Source organism: Notechis scutatus, chromosome 3, assembly GCF_049901735.1.
Source record: "Notechis scutatus isolate UNSWTSFEM ecotype Mainland chromosome 3, rNotScu1.2, whole genome shotgun sequence".
NCBI lineage: Eukaryota > Metazoa > Chordata > Lepidosauria > Squamata > Elapidae > Notechis > Notechis scutatus.
Window position 1 is genome coordinate 178895779 of NC_142011.1, and position 22422 is coordinate 178918200.

Here is a 22422-nt window from a genome sequence, read left to right on the forward strand (position 1 = left end):
CCCTTTTCCCCCAGAGCGATCAGGGGTGGGGTGGGGGTGGGGGGCAGCAGAGACACAGTTGGGCCGGAGCGGGAGGAGGAGGGAGCGCGAGGGAGGGAGACAGGCGGGCGGGCGGGGGCGCGCGGTCGCCCGCCATGTTCGCCGAGATGAACCGCAGGACCTTGGCGTTCCGGGGGAGGCCTGGTCAGCTCCGCCGCCGCCGCCGGAGGAGGGGCGGCGGCGGCGGCGGCCCGACAGCTAACGGCAGCAGCGGGAGTGGGGGCAGCAGTGTCCAGGGCGAGGCCTGGGTCCGTCAGGAAGCCGAGCAGTTGAACGGCCAGGGGTGGAGGAGGAAGTGGAGCTAGAGACCGTGGAGCTGGAGGTGGCCGAGGTGGAGGCCGCGGACAGTGCCGGAAACTCTCGCCGACCCCTCCTTCGGGCTCGGCGAGCACTGCTCCATCCGCCGCTGCCCCGGTCGGCCCCATGTACGCCGAGAGGAATCGTCGGACCTTGGCCTTCCGTGGCGGGGGCTTGGTGGCGGCCGCAAACAATGGCTGCGACGGGGCGGGCTGGTCGCGGCGGCCGTTGAACGGGCGGGGTGGCGGCGGTGGCGGCGAGGAGGAGGAGCTGGAGTTGGAGGGGCTGCTGGAAGGGAAAGAGCTGGTGCAGGACGGGGGGTCGCTGAGCGACAGCAGCGAGGACGAGGAAGACGGCGAGGGGGGCAGCCTGGGTGATGGCAGCGGCGCAGAGGGCGGCAGCTGCAGCAGCAGCAGGCGGTCTGGGGGGGACGAGGCGGAGGTCAACAGCGTAGGCGCGGGGGAGGGGGAGAGTATCCAACACTTCCCGCTGGCCACCCGGCCCAAGTCCCTCCTGCAGAAGCTGCACGTCTCCTTCCAGAGCTGCTGGCTTAAGGAGTTCCCCTGGCTACAGTACTGTCAGAAGACGGGACTGGTGTCCTGTGCTTGGTGCACGGCTGCCGTCCCTACCGCCTCTTCTACAGACGGCAGCAGCAGCAACAAGAACAACAGCAGCAGCAGCAGCGGGGGTCACGACGATCTCTGCAAGGGTACCCGCAATTATAAACGTGCCCTATTTCTCAGGCATCATCTGTCAGCTGAGCATCGCCTCAAAGAGCCAGTCACTGCTGAGCATGTAAGTTGAATTGGGGCAGGGGGGAGGAAGAGAAATGTGGTCTATTGAGCAGAGGTGGTAAGGGAAAGCAATCCTCTTGCTTGCCCTCCTTTCCTCTGAGCCTCGTCAGGCAGCCTGCCTTGTATGATTTACTTTAAAGGGTTTCTATAGCCTTGCCTGAGTTTGAGGGCATTTTATAACCCTGATTCATGTTCTCCCCCTAATAAGGAACTCTCTGATTTTAAGGAAACTTAATTGATAATTTTGACTGAATGTTGAAGGGGTGGCATGTAACAGTTTTGAGATTCAATAGTTGTTACCTTTGGTGTTTCTTAATGCAGTTACTTACATTGATTGTGGGCGTACAAGTCTAGGTAGGCAGAAGTATCTAATTGGTTTGTATAATGTATGTGAATGTAAGGTCTAAATATCGTATTCCCTGTATTTGGCACTGTATGTGATGCAAACTATCCTTTTTGCCCATTTAAGTGCCACATTCAAATAATACAGTAAGGTTTATTCAGAATGGGAAAAAATCTATAAATGTAGTGACATCAATCTTTCAAAAATCATGAGAGTTCTTCAGAAATGCACTATACTCCAAGTAAAATTGTTTTTGGAGGGCAAACTTTGAACCTATCTGTAACTCTTTAAAGCATCAGTATTTTTCTGGCATTATAGGATCCAGAGAAAAGACTGCTACTTTTAAAGAGGTGCAGACAAGGTGTTCTGTTCGCACTCTATTTACTCATGTATATTTTTTTAGAATTGAACTGGCACATTATGTACCCCTATTTTGTAATTCTTGATACTTTCGAAAGTGCTGAAATTTCTGTTATTAAGAATGCTAAGTGTTTTTATATTCCACTTAGAGTCACTGGAGGAAAGGCAAAATAAAAATCTTAAAAATAATGTGATAAAAGTTGCTACATTTCAAATAACTGAAAACATTTAGTTTAATAAACTTTTGAAGGTGAATAAATTGAAAGATGATATTACAGCAAGAAATATGTGAATGTAGACTTTGCATTCAGCATTTGAATATTGAACAACTAGAACATTTTGAATTTATAGTCAATCAACCAAGTACCCAGATATAAATGTGAGCTGGCCTATATAGGATGTCTTAACCTAATGTTATCCAAAGAAACATAACTTTGGGAATATAAAGTTGGTTTCTTTGTATCTAAACTGAGCATTCTGCCCTAATGGACGCTAGATTTGTTCTAAAGTTGTATAGATGATCCATTTAAGTTCCAATAACTTAGGTGGTTCTTTTCATTATTTTCATTATCCCTTCTTATATTTTGTTATAATTATTTCTTTTAAGTTTCCAAATAATGTCCAAAATATTTACCATGGTGATTGAGGGTCCCTTTTGTTTCTGAATATGTTGCAGACATGCCAGAGTGAAAATACTTCTTTAAAAAACTAAAAAAGCTCTTTCTTAAATTGTGTTTTGCCTGCTTAATAACTACATCAGTGTTATATGGTATCTTTAATTAATCTTCATATATTATACAAAGATTAATTAAAGATACCAAATACTATTTAAAAAACATTTTCATACAAACTAAAAACAGTCTCAATATTTAAGTTCTGTTTGCCCATCCAGTAAAGTGTCAGTGCAATCTAAAATACCTTCAGAATATTTCAAGTGATTTCCTTTATTTATTAAAAAAAATGGTAAAACATTAAAAAATAGAAAACACATGTTGACAGGAAGACTAGGAGAAATCATGTAAATCGGGTTCCCCAGTTTGGTGCTGGATTACAATTGTTGTCATTTTTAAGTAGTGAAAACACTATTATTCAGTACTATATTAATATTGTTTGATATTGCTGATCATTTAATAAATACTTTTTTCAATAGGAAGTTTTATCTAAACTAATGATTTAAGTAACCTTTCTTGCTGATTTAAATTTATTCACTTGTTAGCATTAAGTTCTCATGATTCACTGTACTATATTAATGCCTCCTCATTCCTTGTCAGAGACAGCCAACTGCAATCATATGAATTGCTGCTGTTCTCTCAGCCTATCCCATTTTCTCCAAGACTAATTGTATCTTAGATGTATGCTGTGGGTATTGCTGAGAGGTACTGAAGAAGGATGAGATGATAGTTCAGGTTTTATTTCCTTAGAATTGTGTTTCTCAGCCTTAGTGACTTTATGATGTATGGACTTCAATTCCCAGTATTCTGGAAATTTTTGGAGTTGAAGTCCAACACACTGTAAAGTTGCCAGAGATGAGAAGCACTGCCTTAGACAGATGGGAAGACTGGTGGTGAAGTGTGATTTACTTCAGATTAAGAAGGAGAGCAAGCAATTATCTATTGCCCTGAACTTTACAAAATATTTCTCAATGCAGTCTAATACACATTTGTTATTGTACTGTATTTAGAATCGAAAGAAAAAATGGAATATGTTCTGTTTTGCCATATTCTCACATTAATTCATACAATGTCAGATGCAAAATTAAGATTGCTATGAATAAGGTTGAGGTTGGTTCAGTAAGCATGGATTTTGTGGACTTTAACAGCCAACTGAAAACTTGTGGATTTCCTGGTGTGAAACTATTTTCATTGGTTGTATCCAACTTTTTAACTATTTTAGTTGAAACCTGTTTCTCAAATTACAAATTACACTTTATAGGTCCCTTAGCATGTAATACTTCTCTGTATTTCATTAGTGCCTGCATTTATATTAACATTTTTTTTAATTGCAGTATAAGAGTTGATAAGAAATACTATATTTGGTAGTTGAGGAAGCTGTCCTAACTTTCATACTCATAACTGAGACATATGGGGATTTGTGATGGAAGCAATCTTGAATTATGTGTAAAAGTATCACTGATAATATAAAATTATTATATAATCTGTGTTATATTTAGGTTGTATCCTTAAAAGATTTTCTGATAAAAGACTACATGAATATCCTAAAAAATGCATTTTCTCCAAAGATTAAATATGTGATTGTAGATTTTTGGGGGGCTGTACAAAATGGTTGAAACTACTTTGGTTTTGTAAAGATTCCTTATATTCCTTATTCCTTAATATATTAATATTGAACACATTTGAGGAAGATGAGTGTGTGGGATATATTTTAAATAGGCACAAAAAAATGATCTCATTCTTCAGTTTAAGGTTCCTTAAAATAGATGTAGGGTATAAGTCTTCAATCTTAGGGCTTGTATCTGAAAATCAGGTTAGGGATTAGATTGTTAAGCTAATTGAAATCCTCCTATTTGTACTTCTCGCGTATCAGACATCTTGAAGGAACAGTGTCTTCACTATAAAACCAGGATGTATGTAACCAAATAGCAGATAGTTACAGACTTTCCTTCATATTTATGTCATGCATGATTATGTAGAAATCTGGAATAAATATGCTATTTTCAGGAAAATAGCTTCTGGATTATCAGAATTTTAAAAAAGTTGGTTCCTATGGAACGGATTATAATGCCTGATACTTCTAACACTTTTTACCAAAAATGTATATATTAGTTACTGGGATTGAATGAGCTCTTTGATTAATGATAGATATTGATATTGTGTTTTGATATATCAGGTACCAGATAAAATAGTAGGGTTTTTCTTCTAAAGGTTGTATCCTTTACACTGTCTAGAAGTTATGAATTTAGTACTACAATATCTTGAAGGTCCCAATTTGAAGAATAGAAAATTATGTTTTCGCTACAAATGCTGAGTTTTATTCCTCACTAGGCTATCTGGAAGTTTAAATGGAGGATAGCAAAAACAAAAGGGAAACATAATATATAACTGTCATAATAAACAGCAGTAGGGAATAGATGTACTTAAGACAGCATAACATTAGTTCAACCCAGAACAGAAATTAATTTTGATATTAGGAGGAGGAATCGTCAATCCATTATCCCATATGGTATTGGTACAGTAAAAGAAAAAAATTGCTTTGGTGCCCTCAAAAATGCAGTTGGTACAACCACAAATGAATTTTGGTTCTAATATTAACTAAATACTATTACTCTTGTACACAGATATGCAAGTTTATTTTGTCCTAGATGATTAAGTCTTTATAGTAATGACACTGTGGTCTTAATTTAGAGGTTTTTTTAAGGAGATTCAAGTTGATCTTAACTTCTAGTCATTGCATTAATACAGTGTCTTAGTAATTATTACTATGTTTGTCACTGCTTTCTTCTGGAATGTTTTTTTTTTAAATAATTTTCAGTGTGCACCAATATTCCAGGGAATAAACCTTAATCTTGTTCAATGTTAATTAACTAATTGTCAGTGCAAATGTGTAATATGCATCACATATTACGCATCATAGGGCTGTGCATTCAGATGCATTACTGTTGACATAGCATTGGTCAGGAACACCTTAAAGCAGCTGCAGTTTTTCCTGGTTTCACAGCCACCCTCTGCAACTGACATACAACCTGTAAGGCATTTCTCTTGACAGTTGCTGCATGAGCACTGTTGCACATGCCAAATTGCATTTTGCCTTTTGAATCTGAATTATTGCTTGTCTTACTGCCATATTCCGCATCACCTGTATCTTCTAGATCAAGATCAGGGATGGTCTGTCTTACTGTAATTACAATAAAGTTAACATGGGATTTCTAATCTATGAACAAATGTTTTATGTATTTATTTACTTAATCAATTTGTATGGCCACCCAGCTCAACAAGTGACTCTGGGAAAATCATTAAATAGAATTGCCAGCAATAACAAAAGCATATACTGTACAAAAATAACAAAAGGTATATAAGTCTTAAGTGTCAAGTGCTATATACAGCAGCTGAGGAAGATTCCTTCACTAAGAAGGCACTTTTATAAATTAGCAAATTTACCAGTGAGCTATTTGAGGGGAAATAAATTAACCCATATAAGCAGTTTCTCAAGGTAGTAACTTCTTATGCAAAAGGAACTTTGGAGCCCAGTCAAAGCAGAATTTTATTTGCTGAGCTATTAGATGTACTCCAATTATCAACATTCTATAGTATGGCGAGCTAGTACGAAAACATGGCAATTGTACTATTGTTCAGTTCCTGGCCTTACAGTATACCTGTATATTAGTATCAAAAGAGGGATACCTACCTTTATGTTAAAATGTGTAAAAAGAATTTTGAATTGTAGTACAATAGGAGTTGAATGTCTAAGGAGCTTGTTGAAAAGGACATTAGAAAATATTGGTTGTATTAGTAGGACTAGTTTTCCAAATATAAGAAGCAAAAATTCCATGTTTTGTTCAATTCTGGAAATCACATATTAAAAAGGTTCAGACAAACTTAACCAATGCAAAGGATAATGAGGACGGTTAGCAAACTGGAAAGTAAGAAAATAATTGAGGTAACTTTAAGGTTTAATTTAAGAAAAGATATTAGGTATTAAATACTTAAAAGAGGTGTGGCTTGGAAAGAGACAAAAACTAGGAGAAAAGAGGCAAGGCACAGATTGTGGCTAATTTATATTTTAAAATCATATATATTTCTCTAGAGTAGGGTAGTCTTATTCATTGTTGTGATGTTTCAGCAAGGACACAGTGATATTTTTTTAAATAGCAAATTGCACAAGGGCATTTATTCTTATATGGTGATGAAATTGCAGTTATATTCCAGTTAATAGACGTTTTAATGGCACTGAGAAATTGAATATCTTTTGTGATGTAATTGAATATCCTTTGAACATACAGGTAGTCCTTGACTTACAACAGTTTGCTTAGTGACCGTTCAAAATTAGAAAAGCACTTGAAAAAGTCACAACCATTTTTCACACTTACAAACATTGCAGCATCCCCATGATCATGTGATTTACATTCAGATGCTAACTGACTCATATTTATGAAGGTTGTAGTGTTTTCTGGGGTCATGTAATCAACTTTTGCAGCCTTCTGACCAGCAAAGTCAATGAGGAAACCAGGTTCACTTAACTGTGTTACTAAGTTAACAACTGCAGTGATTCACTTAACAACTGTGGTAAGAAAAGTCATAAAATGAGGCAAAACTCACTTAACAAATTTCTCATTTAACAACATAAATTAGGGGCTCAATTGTGATTGTAAGTTGAGGATTATATTTGGTGTGTGATAAAATTAATTTCAGTGCATGCTTTGTTGAACTGAAAATATATGGCAGTGGACTAAACTATAAAATATTATAAATAAAGCCACAATATTTTAGAATTGGTTTGTTTAATCCTAAAAGTATCATTTAGAATGTAAAACCAGTCAAGCCTCAATTCAAATCTATAATCTTAATTCCTCCCTCTTTTATTTACAGGAATCTGAATTAATATCAGAATTGGCTGAGAGAGATTGCGATTATAATATTAGGCCAAATGAGAACTCTTACTGCTATCAACTACTGCAAGAATTAAATGAGCAAAGGAAAAAGGGCATTCTCTGTGATGTCAATATTGTGGTGAGTGGAAGAGTCTTCAGAGCTCACAAAAATATTCTGGTTGCTGGCAGCCGTTTCTTCAAGACTCTGTATTGCTTTACAAACAAAGAAAATCGTAACCAAAACACTGTTACCTATTTAGATGTTGTTGCTGTTCAAGGCTTCTCTGTTATCTTGGACTTTCTATACTCTGGTAACCTTGTGCTTACAAGCCAGAATGCAATTGAAGTTATGTCAGTGGCCAGCTACCTTCAGATGACAGAGGTTGTGCAATCCTGTCGTAATTTTATCAAAGATGCCTTAAATATAAGCATAAAATCAGAAGCCCCAGAAGCTGTAGTTGTGGATTATAATAGAAGATCGGTGAGTAGAGACGGGTTATCTTCAAGGGATCAGAAAGTTGCTAGTTTTTGGGCTACAAGAAATCTAACTAACTTGGCAAGCAACATAAAAACTGAAAATGATGGCTACTGCATTGATGAAAGCCAGTCTGAAAACTACCAAATTAATGATTGGGTCCAGGACAGCTCACCTGAAATGGCTGAAAATGAATCTCAAGGTGAAGGAAAGGTCTTTGTGTGGAATGATATGAGTTCACAGGGACAATCGCTTCAAGAACCTGGAAAAACAAGAAGGAAAAACCCAGGTGCAAAAAGATTTGTTTACAATATACCACCCAGTAATGATGAGCCGTTAGAAGACTGTTCAGCTACTCAAACTTCAGTACAATATCCAGAAGAAGATCTGCAGTTTATCAAAGAAGAAGTAGCAGGTAAATGCTGGCATGATGGATATCAAACATTATAATTAATTAAAGCAATAAAAAGTTATTTTTTCAAAGTTTCAGATGCTAACATTTTTAATATTCTGAAATACAAAAGCATCCTTTTCTCTTGTAACTTTGAAATCATTGAGTCATTTACATATAGATCGTAGAATCTTTAAATGAACATATAGAATAAATCTCAGGTGTGAAGATTGATGCTAGGCAATATTGGTTTTACTGCAGAATTACAAAAACTATACTATAGAAAGAAAGATGAAGCTAAAGTTCGCACATTTATACTAAAATGGCTAAACTTACTTTCCAAAAACAGTTTCTTTGTAATAATGTTTAGAATTGGAATTCCTTTTAGAAGTTTATAGAATCAGTCATTCTAAATATTCTAAACCTCCAATTTTGAACTATTAACATATTTTACAACAGGCATATATGATAACACTGCTTTTGACAGTTCATTTCAATATGTATGTATGCATGTATGTACTTCTTTTGAACCTCTACAGGATGTAAGAGTGCTTTGTTAGGAGCATCAATAGTCAGTTGGGTAAACTGAAAAGTGTATAGCATTTGAAATCAGATCCTAATTCTAATAGTTTGGTAACGTAAAATATATGACACAGAATTATATTTTGGACTATTTATAAATTAAGAAGTGTATGCTTTTAAATAAAACAGGACCAATGTTAAGAGTATATTACACTATCTGTGAAGGTATTTAAACATCTTAGTATAATTAGCTGAGAAAAACGGGAAACAACAAATCTAGAAATATATTTTAAAAATTAATGGTAGAAACTAAGGTACATTGAATTCAGCAACAATTTTTCCTCTATTGTATGCATTTTCTTAGAGAATATAGGATTTTTCCTTCAAATTCGATGTTTTTCCTATATTACCATCATGAGTGCAGTGGTTAGAATGCAGTATAGCAGGCTGACTGTCAACTGCCAGGAATTCGATCCTGACTAGCTCAAGGTTGACTCAGCCTCCTATCCTTCTCAGGTCGTGAAATGAGGGCCCAGATTGTCTAAGTGCTATTATCTCATAATTAAAAGAACTACTTTTTATATTGCCTATTGAGCAAAAGTTAATTGAAGAATTCAATATACTATGAGTAATTTGTTAGAGTTAATCCTTGACTTACAACCACAGTTTGGACTGGAATTTCTATAGCGAAACAATGCAGTTGTAGCGTGTTGCATCATTTGACTGTATCACCTGCACTCCCAATTGCCTTAATAACCCAACAGGAACTTAACATAACTTAACAGGTGATTAAACGGTGAGAGGTGGAAGTCCCAGGTGAGGAAAGGTGCTTTGTGGGTTTGGGAGGAGCCTGAGAGGGTTGGTGCAGTGCACATAAGGGGGACTATGGTATGGCACAAGGTCAGGAAAGCTGGCATAACAATATACTGTTGATCAGGAGCTTCTTGGTGTGCTGTAGCTTTGGGAATATAACATTTTTGCAGCTACAGCATGTCATGTAGCCCCTTTGTGCTGCATTGCTGGGCCAGGCTGGGGCTGGGCTTGGTGCAGTGTAAAGGTAGTTTCCGGCACTTCATGGCCTTTAGAGCTGCTAAAAGCCATAGATCTGTGGTATACTAGTAAGTCCCTTTATGTTTTGCAAAACCTGGCCCAGTCTGGCCAAAGGTACAGTACACAACACTGGAACTTTTTGCAGTCCCAGAGTTACAGTGTGCCAGGAAGTCACTTTGCACGATGGAGCTCAGCAACACTATACAAAGGCACTGCACTCTGGGAAGCCCCAGTTCAATCACCCCTGTCACCCTATACATCAGTGACACTTGCCTTGCCACTTGTGTAGCCCACGTACCATTGCCAGTCTGCGGCCCAGAGGTTGGGGACCCCTGCTATACACCACCCCAGCTGACTTTGCCATCTTCTTGCTCCTATTGCTGACAATGTGTGCCAGCACTGGCCCTTTGTGATATAGCTGCTGCCATACTTGGCGGGGAAACTGCTTGGGAAGAAAACCTTGTGCAGCCAGAAACTGCCTCACAAATGGCATAGATGTGGAGAGTAGGTGGGTGGGAGGGAGTTGAAGTGCCCCCGCCCCTCGCAGTTGTAAATGCTTGCAGCTCAAGTGCCCAAATTTTGATTACATCACTATTGGTTCATTTATTCAGTGCTATCATAACTTCAAACAATGCTGAACAATGGCCCTAAGTTCAGGACTACCTGTATAAAACAGTAGTATAGTTGTGCTTTGCTTCTTCCTGTCTTAGAATTAAGCCAGGAAGGAAAAGGCATCAATGAACACAGCTATGCTTCATCCCAGAATGTTTCCATACATTATAAATATTCCTGACCAAAATATATGAAGTTGCTGGGGGAGGGGGCTTTATACTGAAAATGAAAATAAGTTGAATTAATTGAGGTAAGTTTTAACGAAACAATGTAGTGTTACTTGTTTAGGAATCCTTTCACTGCTTGTCCAGTTAAAAGTTAATTGTACAATAAACGTACAAAGAAATTACAATTATTTTATTTATTTAAAACATTTATATAGCCACTCATCTTATATCACACTCTGAATAGTTCCCAATCAAAATTAAAACAGCATAGTTAAAAACAACATAATGCACATACCAATTAAAACAATAAACTTTAAATATTTGACACCAAAGTTAAGTTTCCAACAACTGCATCAGCTCCTTTTGTCCTTCTTTGTACCCTCCTTTTATTTCCTAACATTAGCCTCTTTAAACCCAGTATAATTTTCTTGCTTCTGTTGTCTGGAACCAATATATACCATCTCTACATGAATTAATTAATCTCGTTGAGCTGCTCTATTAACAGCAACACCCAAGCAACCTCCTCTGGGCTTGAAAGCTAAGGAAGGCAGGACTTGGTCATTACTTTTAAATTAGATCTGTAGAGAATACTAGTAATATACTATTGTTTAGACTGGAGAATAAAAAAAAGTAAGACTGTAGTATAGGTATTTCTCAACTTACAACCAGTTGCTTAATGACCATTCAGAGTTACGATAAAGCTGAAAAAGGGGACTTATGACCCAGTTCATGACTATATTTCATAACGGTTTTGCAAAAAACCAGCCCTTTGGTTTTCAGCAAAACCAGGCCTATAGCAACCTATCGGTTTTCTTACACAGCACTTGCTTTATAATTGCTGCAAAATGTTTGTAAAATCAGACAAGTTTTATTACGGTCATAACTTGAGCATTACTTATAATGGCAAATCACTTACTGTTGGACATGAAGTCACTTATTCCAACTTGAAAGAAATTTTATATTTCTATTAAAGGCAGAGGAGATACAGTTGTAATGATTATTGGGAGAGATGTTTTAACCAAATCGTACTAAATTGCTATGCTTTAGGGAAATCAAGCCAATGCTTTTTCCTTTTCTTCTTTTTATTGCCAAAGTGAGATATTTAGAGAATAAGATGCCTATAGAAAATAAGAGGAAGATCAATATTCATTCTTCATTCACTCATTACAGACTCCACTAGTTCATTAGTTGAAGATGGGTTTCATTAGTAATGATAGGTTTCCAGGTTTTCATTCCTGTGACCTACTCTGAGTACAAATGCCAAGAACATTTAAAAGAATGTTGGAAATAGATTACAACTTCTCTCTCTTTGACAAATAGGTCATATAACACATTTGCCCAGATAACTAGTCCCTGACTGTTTCTGGGTAGACATTCAAATTAAATGATGACTTGTTTACTTTAGCCATGATTGCAAAGTTAATATTTTAATTAATTTCTATTAATGTGTAATAATTGGAAGAAAAATAAATTAGATAAACTAAAGCTTGAGATTTAGGCTGTAGTCTATTCTGTTATGTTAAATTCGGTGAGAGTTAATATATTGTAATGTGAAAATGTTTTGCCTTTTTTGCTTTCTGCATTTGGCATATCTTTACCTTTAATATCTTTACTGAATATTATTTGAGCTTCATATGTGTCCTATTTATGAAGAAATTTTGAGTGGACGAGTAAATTCTAAAGTGTGTTTGTTTCCTTTTTCATACATAAAGTTATTCAATATGAGAAAAGTAATTCCTCCATTTCAGGTAGCTTAGTTAACTTTGGATCAGCTATATGAGAACTGATTTGAACCTTTTAAAGCAGGGGTGTCAAACTTGATTTCATTGAGGGCCCCATCAGGGTTGTGCTTGACCTTGGGGGCTGGGGTGGGTGTGGCCAGGATAGGCATGGACATCTTGACCACTTCTGTTGGCGGCCCGAGCACTCTGCCAGTGAAAATGGGCTCCTGAGCTCTGTTTTCGGCTGGGATGGCCTCCTGCAATCCTCTACCAGCAAAAACGGAGCTTGGGAGGGCTGTGTTTTTCTGGCAGAGGCAATTTCTGGCCAGTCCTTCGCTATTTCTAGGGCGGCCCGACGGGCCAGATCTAAGTACCCCGCAGGCTGGATCTGGCCCCTAGACCTTGAGTTTGACACCTGTTTCCAAGTGTTGTTAGTCGATGCATGAATTATCTAAATTCAAGGTAAATTATCTAAAAACAAGGTAACATTTTTGCTTAGCTATTGCTTAGCCATTTTCAAATTTATTTATTGTAATGTACTAAGCTCTCTAACAGTCCAGTAGTCAACATTAGACTTTGCATTTAAAGTTTTCACAAAAGAATGTTGGAAGCAATTATTTACTACAGTAATTTATTTTGGTATACATCTTGAGACTTACATGAGAGTTAGGGGACATTTTATAGGAAACATTTCTCTATTTTAAAAGAAATTAATAGTATTGATTTTAAAGTAGGAAGCAGCACTGGTAAATTTGAATGATTTTGAAATACAGCTTTTCAATACAATTGCTTGTAATATCTAGCTCAAGACATGCTTAGGAGGCACTAATTTTTCTATATCTTGTTTTGATTTCAGTCTATTTTCTAGATTTGTAAACAATTTGGGATTTGCTCTTTCAACTATAATCTTTCATTTTATTCATTAAGGTTTTTTAAGCCTCAATAACAGGTCCATTTTAGAGAGCTGATTGTAGCTTAGCTTTCCTCAGAAAAACAAAATTCATGAGTCTTGGTTTATAAATTTCCCCTATTCCTGCATCATTTTAAGCTCTTCCTATCATAACTTTCTCAGGTTCTGCCAACCAAAAGATGCTTCTATTTGCTCTGTCCCTGAAAGTTGCTCTGGTCAGTCCTGATAGCCAAATAGAAAGTTCATAGAAACAGGAAGTTAAAACTTAGGTGATCTGTTTTTGTTTCCTCTATGAAATAGCCATGACAAATTACAGATTAGACTGGGTATTGAATGCAGAACTGTATGTAAACTTTTCCAGTTGCAGTATATAGCACATATAACCAGATAATAGTCAAGTTAACTACTACTCAAATTACTACTCATACTCAAATGAACTCAGGTCACATAATTTTGTAGAGCAAGAGTGTCAAACGTGGCCCGTGGCCCGGATATGTCACGTGCTGGCCACACCCAGCCCTGGTTTAGCGAAGGGGAGGAAAGTCATGATACGTCATGTGATGACAATGTGATGCCGTGAGTTTTACACCCCTCTTGTAGAGTATTTTGCATCCCAAAGATGTAAAGTTAATGCATAAAGCATATACAAGGTTTGATGTACCACTTTTGAACCTTGAATCTCAATATGCTTAGGTAAAATCCTCATAGGGCTAGGTTACTTGTGGGAATGCCTATGTTTTTTTATATACAATATATGGGTGTTTATTTATTTGCATTAATATGACTTTTGTATGGATCTTATAATGTATTTTTTTTTAAAAAAAATCTCTCATAACAGGTACCTCAAATGATTTCAAGTTTGGAATGTTTCCTAGTATCACCAATGATTTCAAGTTTGGGTTACTACAGGGGACTTCAAATGATTTCAAGTATGGATTGCTACCTGAATCCTGGCCAAAAGAAAACTGGGAAAATGGTGAGTACATCTATTAACTTCTGTTCAAGCTTTATATATTCTATTTATACAAGAGTAATACAATTGTACTGTATCAAAAGTGAACACCATTCTCTGAAAAATTTAAAACTGCGTAGAAAGAATCTGCAATGGTAATAAGAAATCTATTGTTGAATAATAACTTGCAGGTCCACAGACCATAAGAATTTTGAAGGTCCTGGCATATGTTTCCCTTCTAGTAAAGATTTCTTATGAGGGAATAAGCAATTTGAAAAAAAAGCTTTCCTAGTCTGTCTTTACAGATTTCCCAAAATTTGGAGGATCTAATCATATGTGTGGCCTTACCTTCATTCAATCATATAATTTGAAAATGTACTTAACCACTGCTAAATTTAAAAATGTGCTTTTTGAATTTCTGGCACAATTAAAAAAAGTTTTGAAACTTTGGTACAATTCATATGTGAAGTATATGAATGGCAAACTAATTTCTTGTTGTGTAAATCACTTTTTTCAGTGCCATTTTTAATTTTGAATGGTCACTAAATAAACATATGTAAATCGAGGACTACTTGCATTAGCATTCTGGAAAGCCTTGAACAGAAATATTTCTAAAAATCCTCCTCTACAAATTAGGGGATTGCAGAAATCACTCTGTCTAGGACATATTTCTGTTTGCATTAGACAATTTTCAATTTGTATACTTTATGTTGTTTATTTGATAATTACCTAAACACTTTTAAGCCACTGAAACACTATATGCAAATGTCACCGATCTTTTCTGATGACCTTAAAAATGGATGAATTAAAGACTGGAAAATTTTTCAGAAAGTACCATGTATGGTATTGTTATGTAGGCTGTTACTAAACAGTTGGAAATCACACTTTTGCTAACCTGTTCCGATCATGTGGTAAATTGCTGTTATGTTCTATTTAATCTTGGTCTCACAGAAGTCAAGTAATTTAACACCTTAAAAATGAAGGTGAATGAACTAGTTATAAGTAAAACATACAAGGTATGTGGATGAAATAAATTTGGGTGTTACAGCTATGCAGAGATTTGCTTTGTACTAAATGGCAATATACACACACATGTATATATACATACACAAACATATTATGTTGTTATATCATGTTTTGAAAAATACTTTTATTAACTTATTAAATCATTTCTGTTTGAATCTTTAGGTGATTCTTCTCTAATCATGAATAAATTGAAGTGTCCACACTGTAACTATGTAGCCAAATATAGAAGAACACTAAAGAGACATTTGCTCATTCATACAGGAGTGAGGTCTTTCAGCTGTGATATTTGTGGAAAACTGTTTACTCGTAGAGAACATGTAAAAAGACATTCCTTGGTATGTAACATCTACAATTTGCTACAATAAAACTTAACACTTGAATTACTCTGGTATATCATAGAATTAACCTGCTAACTGATGTCACATTTGTGCAATTTACAATTCAAGTGTTTAAATAAGTAGCTTGCTTCAAACTACAGCATTCTCTGTGGTAATATTTGGAATTATATTGTCCTATTGGACAAACAAACATCTATAATTGGATAATGGTGAGAAGTTCTTTGAAGTTGGGCTCCAGCACGAGTCCGAAAGCTTGGAAGACTAAACTTCTGGTCCTGGTGACTGACCCAGATTGGATCCTATAAAATATGTTTAAACATTCAAAATTAATAAATTGGATAATTAATAAAAATGTGTCTGTTTTTTTTTTGTAAATACTGCAAAAATAGAAATACTTCTCTGGTTCATTATTCAGCAAGGCTACTATTGTAAATAAACTAAATATATGAATAGAGATCTGCTTTTGCTCTGGTTGAACCAGTAACCTGATTTAGATGAATATGTACAGTCTTGCTCAGATTTTGTTTCAGTAGGCATAAATACAAACCTGCATCTCAGCTATTCTCTCATGCTCTGATTCAGTAACGAGAATACAGCATGGGATTTTTGCACCTTACAATGTGTACTGGGTAATTAAAAAGCCAAAAAAGTTGGTTTCAAGTTTATTTCCTTTTAATCCCAAGAGCTGTAAGAAATTTAAGATTAGCGTTCCTTGTTAATGGCTGGCTGAATGTCTGTTTTAGGAAGTAATATTGTTGAGACATATCAGTAATATTTAATTTTGATATTAGGTTTTAAATTGCCTCCTACAATATTTTATAATTCAACACACTAAGGAACTGGGGCAGAAATAAGAGCTGAAAAATATAACAAGAACAAAGTAACAAGCTTGTATTTTTTCACTGTTTGTGAAGTGTACAATTTTGATATGGGTGTAGGGGATCCCATTTGTATATTAAAATCTTAGCTTGGATTAATTACAAAGCCTAAATCATTTTTAATAAATTATGTTAAAACTGTTGATGTAATAATTCTATAATCTTTTATGCAGGTTCACAAAAAGGATAAAAAGTACAAATGTATGGTGTGCAAGAAGATTTTCATGCTAGCAGCCAGCGTTGGAATAAGACATGGATCTCGGCGTTACGGTGTTTGCGTTGACTGTGCAGACAAATCTCAGCCAGGAACGCAAGAGGGAGTCGACCCAGTACAGGACACTGATTTTCCTAGAGATGAAGAGTTTGAAGAAAATGAAGTAGGGGAAGCTGATGAAGAGCTACCTGATGATATAGAAGAACAGAATGACCAGACTCGGTGGGATGAATCTGGGGAAGTCTGTGTGCCTTTAGAAGACTGAGGGGATTTGATCTTATAGATGCTTTATTTTGACGTCATGCAGACTGACCATGTTGAATTTTTGGACTGAAGGCTTGGAAAAAATATGGTACAGGCTGGATGAAAGTTATGTTGCTGTGAAAATTATAGGGTTAAAGCCTTATAGCAAAAAAAGGATTATTAATTTTTTAAAGATATTTGCACAGGGCTGTACAGCATACAGTCATTTGGTTGAATTATATAGAGTCCTCACACCTACAGTCAATTATCAAAGTAAAATGTATTTTTATTATTTATAGGATATTACTATTTGGGTCCTAATCTGGCATAGTACTTAACTATGCCTGTGTTAATCATTCATGTCTCTTAACATGGGTGAAACAAATTGCAATTTTTGGAGATGGCTCCCTTGATTCCAATCATAGTTTTTGAACAAAAGTGGCTAGTCTGGCATAGTGGCTTGCGTTTCCTAAAAGGAGGCTTTACCTCACCTCTCTTGCCATTGCCCTTCCCCCAATAGTTTAAATATCCAGCTTCTGGATGACATGAATCTGTGTCACTTAATTTTGTCAGGATATGGTAGCTGACAAGTCCTGGAAACCTAATCACTGATATTTAATTTCCTAAGTTACTAGGTTTCAGTACTTCTGAGTTTGCAAAATGCTACAGCTCTTTCACCAAATGTTAATAATGATTTAAAACTGCAAGGAAGATTGTGATTGGAATGAAAGAAATTTCTCCTTGTCACTTAAAGAACTTTATGTTAGACACTTTTTGGCGTGGCTGCCCATATTTTAATTTATGTTTTTGTTAGCACTATTCTATTGGCTATTACTTTTATTCACTACTGTATACCTCAATCCATCACAAAGCTTAGAGTCCTAGAATTTGAAAAGGAGTGTAATTGATATTTTTTTATTTTAATAGTCCAGCCCAATTTGTCTGCTTTTGTCTAGTTTTTGTTATGTGAAAAATTAGACATAAGGCTGTCTATTTTTTGTGCCCCTTTGCTTTTCATTAAAGTAAACACAAACTGAATCTTTGCTTCTCTCCTATTTTGGGGGTTCTTTTATATACCAAACAAACTACGTTTAACTTGGCAGCTTAATTTGCTGGAACTTCTTTTTTTAAAAAAGAAAATTGTTAGTATAATTACTGGAGCTATTTATCCCCAATGCTCTTTGCTTCTGTTTTGGGATGAGACCTTGAAACTTGAATTTTTGTAGCCATAAATCTTTTCTAAACTTGTTATATTGTACCAATGATTTCAGGCCTTTTTTTCTGAGGGAAGGGAGGGTATTGCACCTTTTTTATGCTTAGAATTCAGCTTCATCTAGCCTGAATGCACGTGAGCTACCTGAAGTTTAGACACTGCATTCAATATATTACTATGTCACAGTGAATAAATATGCACAGCATTTATCATAATACATAGCTAGGCCAGTGTGATAGTACTGTATTATAAGTTGAGGGTCACCATATTTGAGTTTATTAACTTTAAAATGAGTATATTTTCCTATTTTATATCTGCGAACTAAATTATGGTAGTTGTGTGGTAAACTTAATTGCTTTGACAGATAGAATCTTAATGGTGCTCCATCTGTTCAAAGTTTATATATATAAAATATATATATAAAATATATTTAAAGAGACAGCTTTATTATCCCTTATTTCAATACAACAATGGATTAATGTTAGACACTGTTTCTGCTGGATGAAACAGAGACTGAATCATATGGGTATTAAATTGTATAATCTTTTCTATCCAAATACATCATTGGTAGATTCCACATCACTGTAAACCTAACAGATAAGTAGTTCTTGGGTTTTGTTTTTAAGAACTGAAAACATCTTATTCTCTTCTAGACTGAAATGAGTTATGTGTAATTCTGTTGGGGTCCAAAGTAGAAAATAGTGGGGAAACATAATATGAATGGGAAGTATTTTAAACGTTAAGTAAATGTTCTGCTCTGTGAATATGTAAGTTATAGTATAAAGATTTCTTCCATCCCATTTATTCCCCATAAAATAGTTTACAATTGATCTACCTATCTTGTCCGAAAATCACCTAAATCTGCTTTATTATAACATACTATTCACTTAATGCTTAAACTGGACCTGGCTTTCCATTCTTAATGTATTTTACTTACTCTCTTGAAACCGAATCTCCTTTTGCTACTTAAATCATTTGTGTATATCTGGTAAATTATGACCAAATCTGTTGTTAGATTAAATGCAGTAAATTGAAATATACACTTGGTACACTACAGAATTGTTGTGATTTTTTCGGGTTATCTTTTTAAAAAAATATGTAGACATATTCAGGATTTTTTGTTGGCTTTGGATAAATTATTGTGCATTTTGCATCTCTAGTCAGGATTTTTTTAAAGTTACATCTTAAGTGTGGCATTTTGGCTATTCCTTTAACAAAACATAAGCATTATCAAAATTACTTTCTCAAGGAAAACTGTTGAATTTAAACAACTGATACCCCGTGGTAGTTGTCTCTACACTGATCTTTTTATTGGTTATGACCAATTGGAAGAAAAATATTGGTAATTTATATTTTGGGAAAAGTTCTTTATAAACCAGAGATTAAAAATAAGTTATTGTTGAATCCTAACTTCCACGTCAATCCTCAAATTGGCTTAGATTTCTGGGGGTTACATTCTGCATTGCTATTAAAAACCAATCCATCTAGTATCTTTGTTGAAGCTGGATTTGGACTATTGCTACTATTAAGCAATTTTCCAAAATAGCTTCAGGCAAGTAGCATGTTTATTTAAGCAAGCTTTATTTCCTAAATACACTGTTATGGTATGAAAATGTACATAACTAAAGCAAAATATAGTAATTTAAAAATTTACGTGTGAATATATGAAGCATAATAAAATAAAGTCCATAGTTTAAAATTTATTTACTGAATACAATTTAAGAAACTGCAAGAAAAAATGTAGATGGTACCTCTTCAGTCTCCCTCTCCTAAGGGATATGTGCCTTAGTTTAGCTCTGGACTTTGTTTATAGCTTTATAAGAATGGCATTATGCTTTGCTTAGACTGGCTACTAGCCTTAAAATCACAAATTTGCTTACCCACTTATTTTTTTCAATCAAATTAGTTTATATAACCCCCTTTGAATCTCAGTTTTCTTTTATACATGTCTGCAGGGCTTTATAACGTTTTAAAATATATTAAATACTTTTTGTAAATGTGTATTGTTTTAGCACCTAATAGAGCATGGTATGCTTCAATTTGTGCAGAAGTATACGATAAAATCCACCAGCTCTGTCTAACTGGATATGGACGCTGCTAAATATTGTTAAATTGAACATTCTGAATCATGGATCACTATCTTTTTTTGAAAAATTGTGTTTTGTCTGCCAGAATAACCTGGGAACTCTTAATATGCATCCCAAACAGCAGTCTTAATTTCTATACTCTTGTCTAGATTTTGACATATTCATAATCATGTATGTTTTGTTCATTAGCAGATAGATCAAGTAGAACTGCTAAAAGGAGTAGTACAGCTAGGCAATTAATTAGGGCTGGGGCAGAGAGAGCTTCAATCGTAGCAACTTGCCAAATGAACAGAAATGTAATACCCAATGATTTAATATAAACCCTTTCTCAGCTTGATAGTTCATGCATTTGTGTGCACAAAAGATCAGCTGAAACCACCTGTGAAGAAAAACAGGAAATAGGAGAAGATCTATGAAGCAGTCAAACAGAATATTTAGCATGATATAGTCCTGCTTGCAAAGTTGTAGGAATTGAAGTGCCCTGCCAAATTATTTGCATGGCTATGCTAAGTAATAGATTCTCTATTGAATTGATGCTTATAGAAAGAATTGTGTAAAATACATAGAACAGTAAGTGGCACTAAGCTCTTCTCTTCATACTGCTGTCCATAAACAAAAGGCTTAGATTTCCCCTCTTTATAAATGGGTTAATTTGGACTCAATGTCTGCTGAATGGGGTGATTCAGATGGCACTAACCATTAGAGATATTGTGAAGAGTTGATGAATCTGATCCTTTATAGGAAGCAGAATATCGAAAGTCTTCTGACTTTTAAAAAAGGTAATTCATTTTCTCTTTGAGATGGTTGATCATGAAAACATTGCACAGATTTGTTGTATGCTGAACATAATCATGTTGAAAATACCATGCAAGCCCTATTTTTTCACTGGTACTAATTTGTGACAATTTCTTTTAATATTTGTATCTATACAAATGCTTAAAATATTTTCTAAAGCAAAAAAACTAGTTTATCTTCAAATATTTCTCTAAGATTTTTTTAAAAAATAGTACCATGTATAAAATACAACTTCCTGATTTAAAGAAACTTTTCCAAGAATGATATTTATATATGGGAAAAATTAATTATTTTTCAACTTATTAGTTCATTGAACTACCGTTTGTTGTTAATATATTGGAGATCACTTTTCCTTCTGAGGAATAGAGGCCATATTAACTTCAGATTTCAAGTTGTTGAGATCACACGACAAGCTATAAACATGGTCATGCAGAAAACTGATTTCCGTGTGGTTTTCAGCAATCTGTAATAGGAAAAAATGTTAATTCTGAATATTGCAATAATTGTACTAAAATTAATCTATTTTGAATTATATATGTAATTATGAGATATCTGACACAGTGACCTAGTTTCAGCAAAATACAATGTACTATAGAAGCTCAGAAAAATAAATGTTTTTTTCAGGAGCACCTACACACTCCTTCAGTAGTACCTGAAGAAATCAGCATTTTGAAGAAATATTTAAAAACAAATTTCTAGCTGCATAATTTTCTCATGTCTAACATTAAGGTCTATAAGTAGGGACAGAAATATGAAAAAGGGTTCTAGGAGATTGCAAATTGAACAGAAACCAGGAATGGCTGCTAAAAACAGGAAATGCTACTTTTGTCTGAGTAACAGCATGACATTCAGATTCTGCTCTTGTTTCACTCTGCCTTCATCAGGTCCATTTGGAATACTGCGTCCAGTGCTGGACACCACACTCTGAAGAGATAGGCAAATTCTTGGGAGAGTTACCAAAATGGCTTAGAATTAAATCTTACACCGAACCTGGATATGTTTAACTTGCAAAATAGAATACTACAACAAGACAGGATAATCTTTAGCTATCTAAAGTATTGTTACATAAAGAAGGGAGTGGACTTGTTCTCTTCTACTGGATCCAATTACTTGGACATTTTTAGATTAGACTTCATTTATTAGCTTTAAATGCCAGTTTAGGAACTCTGCTAAGAGTTGTCAGCTGAAGTACATTCAGCTGAAGTACATCTGAAGTACATTTCATTCAGTGCAAGTCTTCAAACAGGTTGAATAGCCAATTCTAAATTCTGTAATGGATCTAGTACAGCACAAAGAGATGGAATAGACTATTCCTGTCCTTTTCTGAAAGTTTGGTTGGATCCTTAACAATTTTTATCATGATATATGCTTTCAGAGGTTATAGTACTATTTACTGAATTTTATGCACCAAGATTTTAGTCCAAAAACCTTGTCATAATACTTAACTGTT

The 22422-nt window shown here is 35.5% G+C and overlaps 2 protein-coding genes across 2 annotated transcripts in view; one reads left to right on the top strand and one right to left on the bottom strand.

Annotated features, from left to right (window-relative positions):
• Positions 1–119: 119 nt before the first annotated feature.
• ZBTB10 (zinc finger and BTB domain containing 10) lies at positions 120–19149 on the top strand. Its single transcript, XM_026691342.2, is given in 9 exon segments — positions 120–169; positions 171–208; positions 211–321; positions 324–392; positions 395–1131; positions 7377–8268; positions 14065–14202; positions 15367–15539; positions 16594–19149. Coding segments are annotated over 9 exon segments (2499 nt in total). The 5' UTR covers positions 120–134; the 3' UTR covers positions 16900–19149.
• The window catches only part of LOC113428838 (uncharacterized), a 19798-nt gene continuing 16274 nt past the window's right edge, over positions 18899–22422 (bottom strand). The window contains exon 10 of the mRNA XM_087961930.1: positions 18899–21435. Coding sequence (XP_087818056.1) covers positions 21316–21435 — 120 coding nt within the window. The 3' untranslated portion in view covers positions 18899–21315. The remainder of the gene's footprint in view (positions 21436–22422) is intronic.